This window comes from Syngnathus scovelli, chromosome 2, assembly GCF_024217435.2.
Source record: "Syngnathus scovelli strain Florida chromosome 2, RoL_Ssco_1.2, whole genome shotgun sequence".
Lineage (NCBI taxonomy): Eukaryota > Metazoa > Chordata > Actinopteri > Syngnathiformes > Syngnathidae > Syngnathus > Syngnathus scovelli.
Window position 1 is genome coordinate 7,222,372 of NC_090848.1, and position 23,100 is coordinate 7,245,471.

At 38.3% G+C, this 23,100-nt stretch overlaps 1 protein-coding gene across 1 annotated transcript in view; it reads right to left on the reverse strand.

Moving 5' to 3' along the window:
* opn7b (opsin 7, group member b) overlaps positions 1–23,100 on the reverse strand; it is a 34,230-nt gene that overhangs the window by 2,684 nt on the left and 8,446 nt on the right. Inside the window, exons 2-5 of the mRNA XM_049753673.2 lie at positions 6,304–6,391; positions 6,027–6,189; positions 5,607–5,734; positions 21–355 (exon numbers count right to left, since the gene is read on the reverse strand). Coding sequence (XP_049609630.1) covers positions 21–355; positions 5,607–5,734; positions 6,027–6,189; positions 6,304–6,391 — 714 coding nt within the window. The remainder of the gene's footprint in view (positions 1–20; positions 356–5,606; positions 5,735–6,026; positions 6,190–6,303; positions 6,392–23,100) is intronic.

Here is a 23,100-nt window from a genome sequence, read left to right on the forward strand (position 1 = left end):
ATTGAGTGTTGGAAACATACCTTAATGATAAGCGCATGTGCATTGGTGATCTTGTTCTGCGGGGACATGTGCTGCTGCACTGCCTGGCGGGACCCACGGACGGTCAACAGGATGAACAAGTAGGACAGAAAGATGACAGTGCAGGGAAGAATGTAGCAGAAGAAGAAGAGGCAGACGATGTAGCTCATGGCCAAAGAGTTATGGCTGGGCGCATGCCAGTCGATGCAGCACGCCGTACCGTACGGCTCGGGCCCGTACTCTCCCCAGCCCAACAAGGGCCCCACAGCAAACACGGCCGCGTAACACCAGACGCCGCCGACCAGCAAGCAGGCGTGGTAGTGGGAAAACTTGTTGCCTGAGGAGAAGCGCACCAGTGAGTCGGATTGAAAAAAAACAAGTCTCACGGTCACCCAAGCACCCTGTCTTGTCAGCTGTGTTCTCACAGGCATGCTGCATGGGGAACAATATGTGCTTATGGCGACATGTATGACAGGATGTGGGAAGGACATCATAACAAACTCGTCATTTAAAGTTCAGCAGAGCACAAAGAATTACTTATTCAAATATATCAAGTGTTACAGTGGGGGGAATGATTGACAGAGAAAGATAAACAAAGCGAAAGCTCATTCAACCCATACTAGCTCGAGTTATGTAATGTTTTTATGAGACCATAGAAGGAATAAATAAAATGAGTTAAAATTGTAATATTCGTGGGAACATGCAAGTGTCAAAGGGGGGAGGGGGCAGCACAGGAAAGGCATTTCACAAGACAAAACAAATCTAATGACATTAGGGTCATTAAAAATTTGAGGACCCTGTAAAGTAAATTCTGATTTTAGTTTTATAAATATATTTTACAATTTTGAAAATTGTGAAATCATGCAGACTGAAAACTATGTAAAATGGAATTGTGAAGAAATAGCGTCAAACTGGTTTTGAACATTGCTATTTTCTTGACTTTGGGGGGAGTGGTGCGGCGTGGTTAAAACAGTGCCCAGTGACACAATTTGGCATTTACCATGAGTTGCCCCTCTTCCATTTTATATGAATCAGGCGCTTTCATTCGCATAAATAGCTATCCGGTGCAATTGTCATTATTACTTATGCACTTTCCTTGGACACAATACACAGAATTTAATATCCTGAGGTGATATTTAGTCTTCTATATGTTAGAACACAAATAACTGTTGCTATATAACTGGCAAGTAGCAGGTTTGGCATTTGTGTTTATTATATCCATAGGGCATAGCTTCATTTACTCATGAATACTGCACAGTGCTTATTGTGACTTCAGGCACATGACTAATCACATGGATCACTTGTGGAGTAAGAAATATTTTTAATTCCAGGAATACAAAGTCACCCATCTGCAAGTAAAGACAGAATTTGTCACAGCTGCAGGGTGTTTGTTTTCTAGTCTAATAGAAAATGAATTCATAACATTGTAAATTGTGAGCAACAAACTCTTGTTATTAAAACAGCTCAGTATGTCGTCCTGATTGATGGTGAATAAACAATTTAATACTTCCGCAATTTACCTCCGCTCATATTAGTGTGGTTACAGTCATGGTTGTGAAATGATCCATGAGAAATATCTGAGCAGCCCTCACCCATAGCCAATGATAATTGATTCTGGCGATTGCATCATCACTGAAGAGGAGAACAGTGTGAACCTTATCTGCAACACCACCAAGCTTCTTCAGTTGCATGTCAGCCCCTCTTAGGGTCCAATCTGATGGTGGGGGTGTCTGGTTAAACCCTGCGGCGTACAATGCTCTGTTTTGAAGTGTGTGTCAGGCTGTGTGCACGCGCTTGATCTTTATACATATTGTTTATTTGATGTGAAGCATTTCTCTGATTAAATCATCTCAGCAAAATGAAATCATCTCAACAAACCTGTTCTTGTTTTAAACAGAGGGCTGATTTTAACCACAAAAAGCAAAAGTCCAAGAATTTTAAGCAAGAATGTATTAATATTGTTCCTCACTGAAGTCCTTGAGGACTTCAAAAGTCTCAGGTGTGCGTCTTGGTCAGATGGAACTGACAGGAAAACATAACACATTCTGTCAAACATGATAAACTAAACTGCAACAATAGAGCCCACAAACAGCCTTGATCTTCACATCTTCATTTTTGTTGTTGTGCTTTCATATGTTTTATTGTTTTGTTTTGTCTGATTGCATTTGTTTTGTGTTCCATTTTGGTATATTGTCTGCACATTTTTTTCCCCCTAAGTATTCTAGTTGAGTGCACTTTATGCAGTATACATAAAGTATACTGTACGCAGTATACATAAAGTATTCTTATATACTTTATGCTACAATAGACAGGGATTTGTCTCAGATTGAGTTCTCTTTAAATGGAAAGTAGCCCTACCTATACTTTAGCAGCCAGATGCACTTAACATCACAAGCAAAATTCCGTATTGATTCTTTTGTCAGTAAGCTGCAAACTCCTTTTTAGTCCCTGCTATTTCCATCTCCCCGTTTTCATCAGAGCCCCTTCAATGAAACACGTGGCGGGATGAGTCTACTAAGCAGGAGCCCTCTGACTCATCACTCTCAAATCTTTTGTTTTATGGACTTCGATCCAGAGCTCACAAGTCAGTCACGGGTGTGTGTAGATTAGATCTAATGGAAAGCACGTATGTTTTAAAGTGAACTATTCTGTTCATCATTAGATGACTATTAATAATTGCAAAACACAAGTAAGGCAGCTTTTCTGGTCTTGATACAAGAGGTCATATAAGTGACGTTGTCTTTCTGTCAATCCTCATTACATCTTATCAGCGTTATAAATACAATAGTAGCTCACTGCAAGGTCATATTGGATGATACAAGCTGGCATTGTAATGCGACATAAAATAAGCAAATGAAATTAAAACATTTTGGGGAGGGGGAGTAATAGTAATTGTGAAGCACTGAAGTAATGGCAAGACAGACTAAAATTAAAATAATTAAGAATTTAATACTTTGATTTTTGTTCGGGTATAATATTTGAGAAAATATTCCTTTCGTGACCTCTATAAATAAATCCCCATCTTCAAAATAAATTTGAAAAAAAAACATCAAACCCTTGCAGTTTACTCATTTTCATTGCAGCATAAAATATTTTTTTACAACCGAGTCCACCTAATCACACTTTTTTTCTAATGCTATTAAATGGCATCCTGTTTTACTTGAAAAAGTCAAGTACATGTATGTATATATGGTTCCAGTCGCTATATAACAATTCCAAAAGTGAACAATGAACCTTGTGTCACTAAACTGCACATGGTATCATGGTTGTTGCCCTCCAGTTACAATAAACATGATCACTCACATTGTTGTATCATTAAAGTATAAACAGTTCCTTTGCTTCTTATTTCTCATCAATTTTCCTAAGCACTCCACAGAAATAGCCAACACTATTTTCCCCACAAAAACAACAAAACACACTAATTTGACAGACCACTAATTCATCACATTCACTATGCCTGAGTGTTCACCTCCAAAAAAAAAGCCCTGTTTTCCCCTGTTACGGATTACCCAGAATAGTCAGACTGCTTCGAGAATCATTGATCCGTGACTGGAACCTTTCCATGAAGTGTACTTATGTGGGTTCTCCCACGATTTACTTGAGTTCCTACCCAAGTCCACAAAATGTCTAAATTGTTTGAATGTTGAAAATGAACGGTTGCCTGCCTTTATGTCTAAATCCTGTGACTGCTCATTGGTCCAGTCACTCCATGTTGTACTACACCAGCTGTGAGTCTGGGATAAGAAATTTCGGGGTGATGAGCTCTAGGCCACGCAGGATGAATTTAACTATTTTGTACATTTTAATGTAATTTCAATGAAAGAAAGGCATTACACTTTTTAGAAAAGCCTGTAGCTAAACCATTAATTCTAAAGTCTTCTCATTTTGAGTCACAGCAAAAGAGGACTAAATTGGATTTATAAAACAAGCAAACATATTGTAATTCTCCTATTTCTGAGGGAGTAACTCCATTTGAGATACATGTATGCACCATGAATTGTAATGCTAAGTATAGTGAGGACGAAGATACAAACAAAGGAACTTGGGCTCATGTAATGTATTGAATACTATTATATAAAATGATCTATTTACTCCTACGACTCTGTGTGCTTTAATAGGAGTCATAATGTTGATTGGCATTCAGTCAATTAGTTTGTCAGTAACGTTTTGGTTTAGCTAGGGTCACTCTAATTCAAACAGATGTCCACAGTATTTTAGGGCTGTATTTTAGTTGTTAAGATAATACCACAATACCGATAAGTATGAAAACACCCATTGGCCTGACCCCGTTTTGAAACTCAGTGTTATGTGGGAGGATTCTGGACCTGGTTGTGAAGTGCATAAAATAATAATGTTGGAATGAAACAGAAGCTTTGCTGAGCGGATTTAATAAGCAACTTGCTTTTTGTACATGCTTTGTGGTGGGTTGGGCTTAAGAGCAAATTTGATTGTGCTCATTGTACTGTGTGTGTATTGTAGTGTCTAGATTTGCATGTTCCGCTTTATAGATGTGTTTCTGGGGATAAAAAAAGTTTCAAAAAGAGCCATCCTACAATGTGGCCTTAATTTGAATGACACCTGGAGTTGAAAGTGACCTCAAATCTATTTGAAGGCAAATCTGCAAAGTTTTCAAAACACATTACATAACTTATATAGGAAAGCCTGAATCTATTGATTATTAGTTCTTCACATTCTGTTGTGGGTCATTACTCACCCAAGCTCCCATAACATAACTTATTGTCATTGATCAAGATGCTGTTCTGGACCAAAATTATTTGTCTCGAATAGAGTATTTTCATTGTTGTGGCCTTAATAATATATACTGATACATTTGGGGAACTTCATCATCAGGCACAATTCTATTTCAGATGATCACTTTTATGATGTTATTTTTAACATTTTATAGTTTGAGATAATGGTCTTGGAATTTGGTTTGGTGCATCATTATAAGAAAATGCACTTTTTTTTTTTTTTAGCCACCGATACCTATAACCAATAACTTTTTTGTGAGCTACACATTGTACATTTTTGTACATTTTGTCACTGGTCTGGCACCTGAGTGGTCCAAGCATATTTCAGGAGGGATAGTACCAACAAAGTAATCTTTGCCAGTGATCCCCCAGTGTCGACAGAAATAGAAGCTAAACTGACAAACATGCAGAGCATTTGACTGCAATGCCAAAATAGGACAGAATATGTAAAAGCCCACCAAGACTTGCAAGGCAACACTAATACATCAACTCTCAGCACGCTCACAAAAAGATCTGTGTTTGTTCCATCGAAAGCAGAGGAGAAATGAAATGGCCCCATTAAAATAACTAATATTGAATGGTCTCATTATCCTGCCTCTTTCACTCATGCCTCTGCAACACGCAGTACAAAAATAAAACTTTTATTGTAAAACACATGACATCATGCAATCTTGCTCCAAGAAAGCTTACGAATGTAGATAGGTCGAATGTGGAATGGTTTCAATGCTTTTATTTTCAAATGCTCTTGAATGTACTTGTAATTATGCAGCATATGAATAACAAAATAATTTTGAATGTATTAGGTGTTTTCTTTTTCAGTGTAGACAGTCACCTTACCATAGTTTGGGCAGCAAACCTTGAGCCAGCAGACGGATGAAAGCACTGTTAAGGTAGTCAAACTGCACAGGCCAAACAAAACGCCACAGAAGGCGTACATTGTGCAGGTGGTCTTATTATACAACCACCTGGATGAGCAGGGATAGAAAGATAAAAGTGTAAGCAGGGAAGCAAAAAACATTGCGACATATTTATAATGAGTGCTAGGTTTTGTAAAAGGCATTTTGTCAGCATTTTATGCATAATGCTAAATAACTAGGTACAAAGCTGCAGTCATGACTTTGAAAGAGGAGGTCGTACAAACTTAAATAAGACAAGCATTTTTAGCCAAACCAATGTTTCTCTTTCATGCATTCGTACAAATTATTTTGAAGTGATTTCACAACGCAATAGTTTTATCGTGTTGGCAAATCAACTTACTTATGAGTGTAGGCTGATGGTATAGCAATGGGAAAAAGGGAGATGGTCATCATCAGGTCACTGATGGCCAAGTTGACTACAAAGTACTCTGCTGGCTTCAAGGAGGAGTTTTTTCTATAGGCCACAAACAGCAGGGTTCCATTCCCCAGCATGGAAAGAACACCTGCCGGTCAGAGTTATACAATATGTGATGTCAATTCCGCAGTTTACCAGTTGATGTCCTTTTTTCATTGTGGTCTTGACACTGAAGAAAAAAAAAAAAAAAAAAAACCCTTACCAAAAATTGTATACAGCGTCCCCATGAGGATGTCATTGTCTTTTGATATTCTGGACACAAACAGATACATTTCGGAGGCATTTCCCATCTGAAAGAAAAATAGACACAATGATGGATGGAGGAATTTAGTCATTGTCTTTTGATATTATGGACACAAACGAATACATTTTGGAAGCATTTCCCATCTGAAGGAAAAAAATAGAAGAACAAACAATGATGGATGAAATAATAAGAAATAATGTTTCACCTCCTGGCAATTTACAAAAACAAACAACTACCTTAAGAAATGTACTCAGACGTCTCGGTTGTTCAGAGCATTAACTTCTAGACAGATCTTCTTGAAACGATGACTAAAATACCTTCAAAACTCTCAGAAAGTACATGAATAAACTTCTGTTTGCTCCATGGATTCCGTTTATGGATTTAAATGTGCAATAACCTTGCTTGCCATTGTGTCACCTATTGTCACAGGAGTGTGTACTGTAGACACCAAAGTTAGTGAAAGAGTTGAAAAAGTACTTTTATTATCAACTGCCCACATCCACTGAAAAATGAATAGGAAGCTGTTACCTACAAAGCAATGCCTGAGATAGAAAAAGGGTTTTTGGGCCAAGTCATCTAATGCTTTAATATTAACAGGTAGCGAGACAGGGTAACTACATTTCATTGTCGCTTTTATCCATAATTCACTTCCTTGTCATTAATACAAAATCCCAAACAGGCACAGGGAAAGAAAAACGTGCCAAGGCAGAACTCGTGTATGAGCAGAAGGCTGGGTGGGATCAACATGGCATGAGGATCAGAGGCCGACCAATGGAAGCAATGGAAGGTCCATCCAGGGACAAGGGTTGACAGTTTAATATGAATGCGTAACAAAACAATTTTGCAACGAGTGAATCAACAGCAAGACCTAGTCTGGGAAAATATATATAAAATAAAAAACCTCCACCCATGTGCACAACAGTGCTTTGTGCTAGACTTGCACGAGGCATGAAAAAAGGGCTCCTTAATATCAACTGTGATCAGTCTGTGACAAATGGGTGAATAGCCTCACAGGGAACTTCACAATCCAGATACAGAGCAGTTGACTTCAAAATTCAGATAGAAAGCCTTTGGAAAATTGAGGAAGGGTTTACAGTCAAGCAGAACTCATGGCTGCAAGCAGAAGGTGGGGGATTTCCAGCAGAGCATCAAAGCAGGCATGGGGCTGACCAGGTCGACAACAGAAGATCAGTTCATGGAGAAATGTTGGGGGTCTTGCATTGACACGTATCAAAAAACAATGAGTGAGTCATCATTTTGACTGTCTGCTGTATGCACAATAGCTCCATTTCAACCATGTTGCTCTGATTTATTCCTTGTATGTGCCTTCTTATTTGTACTTTTTCTGTGGACCAATTCAGTGTAATATGTCTTGTCATCGTGGTATAGTAGGAAAGGCAATTTTGATCTCTTTGTATGTCTTGACATGTGAAGAAATTCACAATAAAGCAGACTTTGACTTTGAAAGAGGAATGTGGCTGGTTGTCTGGTTGTGACAGACAGACTATAACGCCCATGGAAGATTCTGTTTATAATGCGGGACTCATTCACATTCTCAACATAAGACATGAAATGAATCCAGGATAGTTAGTCACAAAAATATAAATTCTGTAAAGAAAAAATCTTTTTTGTCATGCAAACCAAGCAATTATTTGCATACAAAGGAAAAGCTGCTGAGATAATTATTTTAGATGAATTCATGTGCTGTGATGGCATGTAAATGAATTCATAGCATTTTCTATTTACTCCTCCTTCACTTTTACTTAAAGGTGGCGATCACCGCAGTGCAAGAGCTGTGATCAGATGTGAAGCTTGTTTTGGAGGAATTTCTTTGACCATACACTCAGTAGGTTATCTTCAAAGTGAACCATGCTATTTGTTTCTAAGACTATGAGCATAAAATGGTTTGGAAGAAGACACAATCAGACACAGGTTACAACACAAATTAAAGTACCGGCCTGTAAAAACAGACTTTGTAGATCATAAACAATTCCCTAATTGCCGTAATACCCACATCTCATGAAAGGGACTGTGTAGTGCTGTGATCTTTTACTGCATCATATGCCATAAAATATTTTGGATTGCAACAATAATTTCGCTTTTTTTATGCCAAATTGTTCCCACGGTTCTTCTGGTGTGCTGCATGCTGGGTGTGAATTGGATTTATACTGTAGTTGGTTAAAACCTGAGGGGATAATTCAATGTCACATTAGAAGATGTGTGAACAGACAAATTAATTGTAAAGATTTGAATTATTCTTGGTAGAAAAAAATGAAATTTTCAATTTCAGAGGGAACAGATATGAAGAAGACTACTTCTTCATTATCTTAATGAGAATAGCATGCCACTAAATGGTACTTGCTTCTATGGTAACACACACACACACATGCACACACATACGCGCACACACACACACACACACACACACACACACACACACACAGACTTTAGAGAGAGAGAGAGCGTACATGGGTGTGCAGTTACGGTTTTTGTTTGGTCCAGCTGCAGACAAAAAAGTCAAAGCAACAGTCATGTACTCTTGAGCAAGTTGCCATCAACATCCCCGACTCAAGAAGTGCAGCACTCTTTGCATACTCTTCTACTTTTTTGTTTGTGTATGTTGGGCTACAAAAATAGAGACGAGTATAAATTGAATTTTCCCTTGAGGGATTATAATCAGTATCAATAATTAAAATAATGAAGTACACACACACATATTATGCCTTAGGGAGCAACATTATTTCTGTTCCTCTGTCTTGTTTCTGTACTGTATATGTACATTGCTGACAAATTTCAAGTCATAAAACAGACTGACAGTTTGCTGGAAATGAAGCCTTCCCAGAAGGGCGGCTAATGAGCTTCTTACTGAGAAAATTTTGCAGCAATTAAAGATTGTAACCAACCAAGCCCCATTGGATTACAAATTTACTGACGGTATAAACACAGTGGGGGAGTGCAACACTGTCAAGACAGTGAACAGATCAAGACTGTTATTACTAAAACAAAAATGGCAGGGCGGATTAAATGTGTGAGGACAAATGAGGTATGAGCACAATCCCATAACAGAACCTGTCATTGATGCAAGATTGAAAGGAGAATGACCAACATTACTGATTCAGCATGTTCATCGTATGCATGTGAGGCTTGTAAAGTAAAGGTCATCCCACTTGCTAACGCCAGGAGGGTCCCTGGAAAAGCCGGACCACGTCTTCAGAGAGAGACGCTTCAGACGACCACCCTGGCCTGCATGCATAATATTGGCATGTTTGTGAGAGTCAATGGTTCTTTTTCTGTGTCCAGGTTGTAGTGCATCGGTGACACAGTCAGCTGGAACAGTTCCGAAATAAGCACAGGTTCAGTGGAGTGACAACTTTATAATCACAAGGCAGAATTGCATGGGTATTCCAGTTCCAGTTGGATGAGAAAAAAACATTGCAGACATATGACGATGAAGTGATAAAAATTGTTTGTGATCTATACGTTGACGGCCTTTACAGCCTACATTACGGTGATGTCACTGTGTTTGCTGGAGGCAAACGAAGGGAAGCCAGCAGTAAATGTTGAGGCAATTAAGATGTTTACTTTATGGTGGAAAATGTTGTCTTGTGGTTTTGATTGCCCAAAATGTAAAAGCAACATAAAAGCTTTTAAAATCATCTAATAATAAAAATTTAATCATATCCCAATCTGTGCCAGTCATAAAATGTTGAAATTGAATCGCCAGCTAACATGCTGTTTCTGTCACACATAAGATACGCAAACACAATGCGTTCCGAGAGGCTGAATTGTCTGTACATGTTTATCTTTTTTGTGTTCCATATAGTAATACGTTATAAGATGGGACTTTGCAATCAGGCAAAAAAAATAAATAAAAATAATCCATTGAGCTGTACTTTATTTTGCTTTTATTGTATTTGAGAATGGACTGGGATAATTTGAAAGTAATTGGCATTTTTTCTCGAGCTTCACTGAATGCATTATTATTATTGCCATCTTTCACTTCATAATAACCAACTTTACATCTTCTCCAAGTGGAGATTGTCTTGCAGTTCCTTACAAATGTTCTTTAAGCACATCAATTTTTTTGCATCCCAACAAGTCAGTCCTTGCTTGCACATTGTAGACTGTGTGTGGGTGTGTGTGTGTCTCCTGCGCTTAATTTAAAGGGAATGATTCGAGCCGCTTCCGTTGGCTGGGAATCAAATTGTCTTCCCTACAGTGCAAGTGCCAATTTCACATTTATGTATGTACCTTGCACTGTAGGCACAGTAATAGGGCCCCTACTATTTCTTTCCTCATCTAGACTCGTTTCTGACAGTAGTTTTGTTTTGTTTCTTGGCTTACTTTTGCTGAGGCTCTACGACCCATCTCGGTTAGTCAGCTTTTTGTTTTTTAATCGGGCCGACCTTCTCGAGTCATTGATTTTCCTTTTCTGTTTTGTATTTGCGTCTCACTTTTACATGCGCCCTTGTTTCAATGTACTATCGTGTTTGATTGCTCTACTTTTGTTTAGTCAGCATTGAGGTCAATATTTAGGTGCTTTTTTGCCAATCCATGACTCCGCTTTTCATCCTAAAACTCACTTGTGACTGAGTCCACCTCCTTCACAACCTGCAGAAGGTAATCACTACAGCTAATAATCACTCTATAGTCGTGTTCAGTGGAAGCACATCCCTGCTAGAAGATGCCATTTATGGAGGACACAGACAGTAAACCTTGATGTATCTTTTGGCTCTTTGCCAGACGGATCTGTGAAACAAACTTATTACTTACTGCACAGACCATCTGGCAGTACAGTGGAATATGTCGGATTAATATACTAAGACAGTGGTGCGTGGATCATTTAGTGCCGGGCTGCACAAGAAACAATAAATAATTATTTTACACTTCAGTGACGTGTACATAACATAATATTACTCATGTTATGTTGTTGGCATGATGTTATGAGGATGTTGCAAGTAAAGTTTGTTTTTAGAAGTGCCATCATCAAACACCGGTACGTGAAAATATTTTCGGACAGTAATCCGGTACGTGGTGCTAAAAAGGTTGGAGGCTACTACGCTAAAACACTGGCTGTCCTTGCTTCTATTATTATTGTGCCTGTCTTTTAAGGCCATATTTTATTCAATAAGTTTATAGAAACAAAGGGCGACATTAAAAGCTTATTAAATTTACGAACAGTTAATGACATTAGTTCCACGCTCCAACTGGCCATGGGCGATATTGTCATGGTTTATTTATTTATTTCGTCACCAAAGTGCCTGAATTTGGTACCGCTGGAGATGACAAATTAATTTTATGCATTTCTGGATTGACAAATAATGGAAGAGACTGGATTTTCTCTGTCTGTGTGCAACATACTGTAAAATGATTGCATAAGTGTGCTTATACACACGCGCACACACAAACGCACATCCACAAACACACACACTCAGTACTTGCCATACAGTTGTGTTTTAACAGTTACGTAATTTGCCGGCTTGCAATTTCAAATCTTGTTAAACTCATCAACAATTTGTCCTAGAATGAACAAGGTCCATTTTTTTTCTGTGAGCTTGATCAAGCATTTCCCTCCAATTCGGCCAGCACATGGTCTTTTTAAAAGTGCTGTGGGTTCACATTTCCTCTCCATTTCATTGGCCTGATGCAAAAGATAAAAGAGCAGAAATGGGGTTGTTATTCTCCGAGCTAGAAAGACAAGAACAAAACGCAAGAACAAAAGTAATTGGCAAGGGCTGTATCTCCAAGAGCACATAGATACACTTGGAGCTGTGTACAACAGTAAGATTATGTAAATAGGACGTGACTGATTATTTATTATAAGATAGCCGGGAGCCTTTTTTCTCAACATTAACTGCTCACCAGAACTATCACTTATCATTACAAATCCACTCATTTTTTATTCCGTGACCCAAAATAATCACGTTTTCTTCCAGTCACAATTTTAGAAACAACAGTAACACGTACAAATAATTTCTTTGCAATAAACACGAGACAAACATGTTCAGACTTGACGGGTAATCCCGACTGTTGCCACCAAAAGTCTGTCAAAATATGAATAACACCAGAGTAGCAGTGAGCACGCAGTCATCGACACAGGCGGCACAAGTCTTAGAGGTAGCAAATGTGTTGGTGATGAGTCAAATCTCAAGCTTAGTGAGTCGTTTATCCGACAGAGGCCTCTTCATCAGTAATTGTAATTTATGGCACTTTTTGATGATGAAGTAGAGGAGCTTTTTCCAAAGCACTTACTCAGCTTCACTGCCGGAAAAAAACGTTTTTAGTTTGTACTGTACAGAGTACACTGTTCATTTATATAACACATTTTCACTGTGTGTGGGAGAAATGCTTCAAGGCACTGCACAATAATGTATACATAATACAATATTAAGCATATTGACACTGCTCGGTTATCCATATTTATGCCTCACAATTTGTTCAAATATGATTTTCAGTGTGCAATATTGCCCATAAATATTATGCATATCAAGATTTTTTTTATGACGTGCACCCAGAGTGTTTTTTATTACTATGTCATCACTGTCAATATTACACTTCTCCTTTTGCATACATTTTTCCAGTGGGCGGCTCTCCTGCATCGCTGTTCATGGTTTGGTCTGCTCCAAGGTAATAGGACACTGCAAAGCAAAATCCTGCAGCTCATTATATGGAGCGCAGAATTCGCTGTCTTTGACTGCACTTCACAGCAAGACCGGTTTCTGATGAGCTTAATTGCAGCATACAAAATAGCTCTCTTTGTAGATTCCAATTCTTGATTCATAATATTCCCGTGTTTCCCAGTCATGCAAACAAGCAAAAAATAATAAACGGCCTTTTCCATATTGAACCCCCTGACAATTTCTTCACGCACACGCAGTTTTAACGAATCTGTGCAAATATTTAGGACATGTATTGTTGCAACAGCTTCTCTTGCCAATGCTCCCCCACCCAGAAAACTCTCAATCTGGTAAGGAAACGGATGAGTAAGGAGACATACTGCGTGAGTGTCAGTATTTGCACTGACAGGATTGCATCCTCTTTTTAGTTGGAAACAGACAAATCCAGACTTTACTTTCAAGTCCTTAAGAAGAAGGCTTTTCTTCCTGCTGTATTCTGGCCTATTGCCTTTTTGGTAGCAAACTGTAATTATTACGCAGAGCAAGGAGGATATTGCAATAATGTTGACAATGGTTTGTCAATAGGCAAAACATCAAAAAGTTGATAATATATTGTTATTTGAAGGAGAAATATCATGCAAAATCCATTTTTTTAGCATTTCTATACATTTTATTGTGCACTTGGAGACTCCAGGATTATAGCAAATTTTTATTTAGTCCCTCCAGGTCCTGCAGAGATACTTTTATAATCCGTTTGGGGGATTCTTTTTTGATCCATTCAATTTCATCCATTCCTACTACGCATTTTGAGCAATTCTGCCATAGTTTTTACAGCGGGAGTGCCAAACAAGGTAATCTGTGCGGTCAAAAGTTTTTGCAAATTCGCCATTTTTGTGAACAGTGATAACACACAATTGTGATAGGTTCATCTGAAATCGTGGTTCTGCAGGTTCATTGTCCTCACTGTCCCCTCGCTCCAGTCTAAACACGGCATTCTGATTATGATTGAATTTGTGGAATATAAATTAAGCAGCAAAAATTAACAAATTCTTATTGGGGGGGACGTCCATTTTGTCACTTGCGGTCGACTGAAAATGACATCACAGTTGCCAGGTTTCAGGTGACAATCATTCACTGCTCAACTTCAGAAAACTCATTAAAATTACTTATTTTTTGCTCCCTTTTAAAATCTCAAGAAATATTGCTTCCTTCCAATCCACCATCTGCCTATTTTATGTCTGCTTGCTGCCTGATTCAAACACAGACTTGAGACATTTCCAGATGGAAGAATGTTTTTCTCTGACTGATGTAACAACAACCACTTATGGGAAATCTTATTTGAGCCACTTCTGTTAGGGTTTATTTGAAAGTTTTTATGGAAACATAATCCATATTACATCATTCATTTCAATCTATGGTTGGAGCATTTGGAACACTGGTCAGTCAATGTTCTTCCTCCACGATTGATACTATGGGTCATTGTTTTCTCATTCATCCAGCCTCACTTTGAAGCCATCTTTTATGCGCACTGCACTGCTTTATTTGGTGTTTACATTCCATATTTTATTTTTATGGTTGGCTACAGGAAGGGAATGACTATTGTCAACAGCTGCAACATGTTTCATTATCGTGCAGGTGTTTCAGAAATAGTAAGATTAAATAATATTTAAAATAATTCACATTTTACATGTAAACATACAGTAGGGAGAATTCATCTGAGCATTTCATTTTTCCATCTTCCATCAAAACTTAAATTGCTTTCAGTTGTGCAAGAGCTTGTAGATAAAACCTGATTTGACAGTGTTCCGGAGGTCTTGTGCACATTTTGATATTGAATAAGGATGTAAAATGCACCTGAAAGTTTGCAATCTCAAGCTTTTCATGGAATGTTCCAAGATGTTTGAAGTGAGCATTGTTAATACCATGATTACATTTTTTTTTTTTTTTTTCGAATTCAAGGACGCAAAACATGTTTTCTGGTTGACTGAATGCCATAACTGGATCTGGAAAAAAAAAATAGTCTCTTTCTTCATTTTGTTACAATAATACTGAAAATGTGCATGTGCAAACACTACAATGTTTTATCAGCTGACAATTAGAATAGATTTGTGAAATGAATGAAGCAACCTGAGATAGCTATGGTGTCTTGAGAATTCAAAGGTCAGTACACAGTTGACTCATTGAGTTCCTGATGTGTTGTGTGTTGCAGAAGTAAAGAGACCACATTTACAAAAAACAAAATCCTATGCTTGGATTTATCCATGTTCATGTGCGTAGGCAGGAACATCTGACTATTTACCTCTCACAATGCAGTAGCATAATAGCAAGGTGATAATTGGCTGCCAACTTGTCTAATTTTGCATGACTGGCAGGTCCTTCATTTACTTTTTGGCCGTCACAACAATTCTGTCATTTCTTTGGCCCAAATGTGGCAGTCAAATCACTGGTGCTGTCCTCTTGCCAGACAGCAGTCTTTAGTGATATTCAAGCCCGTTTGGCTTCAATTTGTGTCATCCTTTTCCAGTCCCCAAAGAATCAAATTTGATAAGAAAATGAGCAGACATATTTTCCTCTGCAAAGCAAACACACAAAAGCTGCCAGAAAGCTGATAATCACCATCCAGGACGGAAGGGAAAAGAAGAATGTCAAAAAAGCTCAGGTGACTATTGCCGGAAATCTTCTTGTCCTAAACAGACAAAAGACATTCAGACGAAGAGAATGCTCGTTTTCTAGTTACAAGCTGTCATTCGACCAATATTTTTGGTTTGACTTAAGTGTGGCGCTTAAGGGGCAAAATTTCAATTGCTGCCTATGTCAAATGATCTTTGCTCGAATTCTTGCATATTGTTCTGATGAAGCGGTGGCGCTCAATCATGCAGCGTACATGTGCCTTGAGTACACATTTAATTTCAATCGGTGTTCCAAGCTGAGCCCACTGCCACCTTCCTCTCTGTTTGTCGCATGGATCTCAATGTTACTGGGTCACTTAGATGACGCTTTGCCTCTGGGAGACCCGCAGCACCACGCTTGGACTCGTCATCAAGCCCTTCAGCTTTAGTTCATGGGCAGTTGCAAACATTGCACAACATATATCTGTCATCCTCTGTTTGGATCTTCGCTCTCTCTACAGACAGCATTGTTTAACTCTATACTCAAACACATTGGTTGTGTTGGTTGAGGATTTTGAAGTGAAGCTAAAAACGGATCTTGGGTATTTCTTTTGTTTCACAGCCAATGTGAGTGAAGTTTGTATTGAAAACTTACAAGAGACCTTTATAAGTTTGATTTGATATTGGCAAACAATTTTCCAGATTGAGCCAGGCATATTTTCTCAGGAATTATTTTCAAAGCGTGACATAAACCATTATCAATGATTTGGCATCAGAGAAATGAAAATGAAAAGTCTAGTATGTTTGATACTTTGGACATCCTCTGTGTAGTGGGACATTCACAAAACATTGAAAATCACATTTTCACTTGTGGATGACAACAGTGGTGGACCTTTATTACCAAGTGTGAGGTTAAAAAACTTCAGGTTCAACAAATTAAAAAACTTCAGGTTCAACAAATTTACCAGAGGGTGAGATTGAACATTCCAATTACAGCTTTGTTGTACCCTCTTGCCACTCAGCATTTAATAATATTGCACCAATAATAAAAAGGGATGAACTGTTAATTTGTTGACACATTTCTGCAATTCGCTAAATATACTTACTAGAAATTATCTTATCAATTCCACAGACCTAATGAATAATAGGAAATTAATTAAAAGAAAACACAACGTTGGGCCACTTACTAAAGTGAGTTTGTAAAGACCTTTTCCCTCAAAGACCACAAGGTCAAACCTGCACTTTATCGAATACATTAATGAAATCAAATTGCTTAACCGAGGACTGGTACCAGAGTGAACCTGCGCTCTAAAACTGTTTACAACTCTGTGTCCAAGTGCGGGATGGCACATCAACAGTGTACGTCTCTCCTGTGACTACTCGCAGAAAGATTTGAACCCATTGCCAACCTGTTCAAAAAGCCAAGTCTTTAAAATCTGAGCCACTGCTGCCCATCGAGTGACGCATTCTAAGAGCTGAATCTTTTCCTCTGGTGAAGCTCAGGATTATAGCTGGGACTGGAGTATCCTGTCGTACTATACACGAGCGAGATTGACTGTTAATGGCTGGACTGGCCTTGAATTACGAATTGATCCCACACCAGCTCCAAAGAAGTCATAAGTCATGTTAGAGTTCCTTGCAGCATAAAGCTTCATAGAGCACAATGAGCTTCAGAATTTGGAGCTGAGTTGAATGAATTTCACATGATGATTAAATTGAAAAGTGAATCAAAAGGCCATGCAATTGGAGGAATGATAGCCATGGTGGAAAAACAGACGGTAAGGAAGTCATTACTCAAGGTTTACTGCGGTTTACTTCTGAATAAATGGTTGATGGGTGATTACATTACACTGAAGTAACAATGGTGCACAAATACAAGATAAAGAAGCAGCAACAAGATAAACACAGTGCTGCCTCGCCACAGCTTGCACAAGACTGGGTATTAAGGTCACCGCCTCTGGGGCCATTTTTAAGAGCGCTTGAGTCAAATCCATTTGAATAAACCCACATGAGAGAAACACACTAATGTAAACTTACCGAATAAGACTTGACATATAACAATACACAGTGGACGCTTTCTTGATATGGAGAACCCAGTATATGGACCACTACTGACAGAGATGCAATTCTCCTAATCACACGCAAGTGTACAAAGTAAAGTGTGCAAAGATATTTGTTCTTCTTGATGGTATTGGCTCTATTTTCATTGCAGGTGTAAACCCTGCGTGGTCTGTGATATATTGTATCTCAGCAGGCCAGTTACATCAAGGTAGAGTCATTTCACAGATTGCCGCACGCCGGCGGATCGGAAAGACGGAGGGGTGAGCTACTCTGGGAGTGGTCACAACCACCTTCTAAATACTTGTTACACATAATAAATGTAACTTTTATAACGCAAAATGAAGAATAACGAACAGACAGAACTTGGCCTAATAACTACGTTAAAGATTTTAAGTTACAAGCCCACATTTGTGAGACTTAACTCTCACTGCCTTTAAAAAATGAATTCGTAAGACAAAATTCTAGCATCACCTGCCTTTGACCAACGTCAACTTTTTAAAAAAATGGGATGTGTGGGCCATCTTTTCTGGAGTTTTCAAGGTTGAAGGTAATTTTTCCCCACTGCTTGATGGCAACACCACAGGAGATGAGTGATTAGCCAACGTGAAAACAGGAAAAGAAAATAATGGTGTGGGGAACCGAAGACAAGAGAGCCATATTGTAGAAAAGAGTAGAAAAGTTTCATTTTTGACTCATCAGTCCACAAAATGTTTCTCCAAAGTCTTGAGGATCATCAAATCTTGAGGATTATCAAGTCTTCAAGTCGTCAAGGATCATCAAGAAGCAATTGGACGTTTTGCAAGGCGTGCAGCCTGCTTCATCAGGCGTAAAAATTGCACAGTATATGTTAAAAAGAAGATGATGACTACAGTAAAGCATACATCCCTATTATAAATTTCCATTAGTAAATATATTTGGAACATCATTACTAAAATATGATCAACCAACTTCTCCAGAATCTTTGAGAAATACTGTAAAACAGAAATGGGGCACCGAATAAACTACATTTCTACTGTTATTTAACACCACTCAAGCTCGATATTGCATCCACCCTTGCAATCAGTTGATCATCAATACAGGGAACATCCTAGCCACCGGATTATCGATCCTTTAGGAGAACATTTCAAATCACTCATGAAGCTTCAATTTGTGAGACGCCTTTCTCAGCAGAACATCCACATCAACAAAGATCACTTCATCTAAATGGATCTTTTATAGGGAAATAAATTTTACCAATCCAACAATAAGCATGCACAAGAGTTAGTGCTTTAGAGCCCCTTCAGCGTCACGGGAGAAGCAGAGACATTGCATAAACACAATCCACGCAAAATGATTCAAAGCTGCTTGTCTCAAAACCCGAAAACAATTACAAAAACAGTGGTTAAGCTTGTATTTTGAGCTTTTGAAGTGCCGAGGCACTAATTTGTGTCATTATATTGCTCTACGTTTATTATTTTCTTCAAAGGGAGCCTAACGGCCATTGTTATGCATTTGTTTAGTCCAGTGGTATTAAAGCTCCTTCAGCTAATAAAAATCAAAAGAGCATGTCTCTTGAGCATGTGCTTGTAAAGTGCATTATGGTTGCCGAGTTAGTATTTGAAAAATACCCATCAGGCTCAAACTTAACAAATTTTCAGACTAAAAAAATGAATGGCTCATTATACAAGCATTCTGGAAGTAGTTGCACTCACGAAGCCTCAGGAGGTTAAAGCGGTTGAAAATCATTGTCGTTGAGGCGTTGAACTCAGACCAAGGCACATATGACTTTTAACTGGAGTATCTTAAGCGTTTTGAAATGACCTTGACTTGTACCTATAAATCGAATCTTAAGAAACCACAACACCCAAGGAAAAACAACCAATTATAGAAGGAAAGCGTAAATCTTGAGACGTCAGATGTTATCTCATTCAATTTTGCTCACAGGCACACATATGCTGCCGACACAGTGAGGCAATAACCTGTTACCAATTGGACTTCAAGCACTTTGCTTAAACTATGACAAATAAAAAAAAAACATCCCTTGATTAGAAAAACTGGGTATAATTGATTGTATATTCGAAAAAATAAAACCTCAAAATTTGATCAATATGTCATACAACCAGCGTACCAGCCTGGGCTGACATTCTCTTATTTACAATGCTAACTTGGTATTGCTAACACTGCTATTTTGATGAAGCTGATTGTGCTCTGTGACTATTTATCATGACAATGCACTTTCTTAATCGCATGCACATGAATTTCCATGATTGAAAATCACGCTTGCACATGTTAGTGAGGGAATGTCTATGCTGTGAAAAAATGTCAGTCTGCAGTTAAACTGTACAAGCTCAAGTCTACCACATTTTGGGATGAGTACACAAACTCAACAGTATGTACTGAATGCTGATGCAATGTCAGTGGAGGTGACTATAGAGTAAAGGTCAGTGGGAAACAACAACGTAACTACAACTGTGTTATCATTTACAGGGGTGACAAAGGAAATAAATAAATCAAATCTCAATCCAACATTAATTAATATAATATGAAGAGCCAAAGACATCTCAAAACACAATATACCTGATTATTCATGAGAAAACAATGGATTCCACAGAGGGGAGATGCTCTGGTTACAGCATCAAACTGTGTTGTAAAATACGATGAATATTTTATCCAAATAAACCAGGAGACAGCTTGAAAATGATATTTCAAAACTGCATCAAAATAAAAAAACAGCGACATTGTGCAACAACTGTGACACATTGAATTCCGAATGTAACACACATAAAAAAAACATACAATGGTGACTCAACTTACTTTTTTCACTCACTTCAGACCATATACCAATACCCACATATTAAATATTTATCCTCTGCGACAAAAAACTATGACTGCTGCGCTGAGAAGCCAACACATCATCTGAGACTCCAGGACACTGGATTAGAGAATGTTTTATGGTGCCTCTAAATGGCCAAGATGCACTCACCATAAAGCGGAGAGAAATATGACAAAAAACAGTCATTCATTTTAATTGGAAATGATATGTGTATGTCTTTATTAAGTACAATAACATAGAGTGCTATTTTCCTCGATTAAAAACAGATTTGACTTTTGATCGGAGGCTGGCACAGATTAATGTCATTTTCATTCATTTCAAAGGAGAAGGATGATTTGGGAGATGTTTGGAGTTACGAGTGATCAAAGAACAAATTAAACTGTATTTTCAAGGCACCACTGTACTTTCATTGAAACTTTATCAGGACTCCATCCAATGCTTTTCTTTATTTCATTAAAATAGTAACGAAGTAGGTAACTTTTCATACTGAAATAGATTAGAATATTGGTGACTGACATAGGATTGTTAACCTTTTTGTTTGGGAACTTAACAGGAAGTGAAATGTTAGTAATTGTTGGAATTTAAAGTAAGAGAGAAAGTGGGACTTTAGACATTGTAATTAGAGCGAATGTGCACGGAAACACACTTTGAACCTCGTGTCAATGTGGGTTAAGTTGAAGAGGCATGTGATAAATGTGCTTGTTTGTGCACAAAAATGCATTTCACACTTGCGGTGTGTTCTAAGGCCAGAAACAAAGAGGGCAAAGACATTTTTGATGGGGGAGGGCAAGATACAATTATGTACAGTAAGGTATCAAATATTAGAGCATGTCCACTCGTATGATAATTAATAATTGTATTCGAATTTACGGACTCCGATCAGATGCCAGATGACAAGTTCTTAAGAGAATATGTGTGGATTCTGTCCATGTAAATGAAATTATACCTGGTGTTCTTTTGAATCTTCTATGAATGTTTTTATGGCACCCCGCAAATGTGTGTGTACAAACTGTATCTAAGGGCATCAGTCATTCGGCTGCTCTGTGTCATGGGCCCTTTGACCAAAAGAGCTGGAAAGAGAAGTAACCGTAGTCATTCTTTAATCAGTCATTTCAAAGTTAATGACTTTTGAGGGCTTTCCCTACATAATACATGTTTGAGGGTTTGGATGTTATTATAATTTCATGTGAATGCATCTGATGAGCTTCTTCATTGCGCATAGTCACTCTAAATGGAGTAAATACTAGCTTATTAATACTGCCAGACTGAGAAATAACCCACATTCACGAGATGAGTCATTTCCCTCCCAGTAGAGAGGAGCTACATTTTTTTTCTCCAAAATTCATACTTGTCAAGTCAACTATCTTACTAAAAGTTCAAGAAGTGTTACATTTACACACTATTAACTCTTTGTTTTCTCCTCCATTCAAAAACTGTTTTATTAGGTTGTCTTTCAGGGATGGCAGTATATTGAGGCTAGGGTAGGCTAAAGCCTCTTCAGAAATCTGTATAACCCCTCAAGCATTTCATTTGATATTCTAAAATATATGTATCGATGATTTACTCAGCCCCCTTATGTATCGGCCCTCAGGAGAGAAGTAATACTGTAGCTGTCTTTGAGCATAATTGGTTGGATGCTGCTCCATTTATATATGCCTTTACGGGAAAACATCAGCATAATTGATTCATCGACTTCAAACAACTTTCATTACATTCGCATACAGTGTAAAACATGTCGAGTTGTCCAACCCCTATTTACAGTAGATATGCAGTCTTGTTGTCTTTAGTGTGCAGGAACAAGCAGAGTTTTACAAAAGCATTTAATTGGCGTCAAACTAAATCTTTTTGGTTTGTACGTTTGTTTTTACTGTGAAATCTCTGACCTTCGACAGTTCTGACAGTCTTTATTTTTTACCACAGTGACTTTCCAGCTGACTGTGGAACCGTTCGACACGATGTGATTGAGAGCAGTTTTATTCAGGGCAGGTAACAGGAGAGAAGCAGGAGGCTCCGCCCACCAAGTATCACATGATAACCGGAGGACAGATAAAAACAAAACAAAAAAAGAGACAGGCTAGTGAGGAATTTATTTGACTGACGTCCAGTGTGATTAAGACTAATCCAGCATTTTATTCATTCTGTCTCTCATGTATCAGGCGCACACGCTTGCACAGTAAAGCTGTCACGTCTCCTAAGTTTTCCGCCTTTTCGTGTATCGCACTTCCACGCACATCTACACTCTTCTATATATGATTTTCACATTTTATTTATGTTGGGTTTTTTTACTAATTGAAATGCATGAAGTTTGTTCTTAATGGCCGACGGCAATGAAGCAAACCGATTAATTGAATGCTCCTACCCTTTCAGTCGGATTTGCTAATTACATGCATGGTTTTGTGAATGTGTCTGTGTGTGAGCATGTGTGCCTGAATGTCATCCATAATGCATTTAGTACATGGGGATAGCTGACATTGGGAAAATATGGATGCATGCCATCCAGAATGTCTTGCCTGAGGGTCTATCCATGCTCATCCCTAAAATGTTAACAACTGCTTTATCCACTCGTGGCACAGTCCAATTCACTTTGCACATAGTGAGGGTTCAGCAATGTTTCACAGGTGTTACCCATGCCTATTATGCAGTATTGTTACGAAAC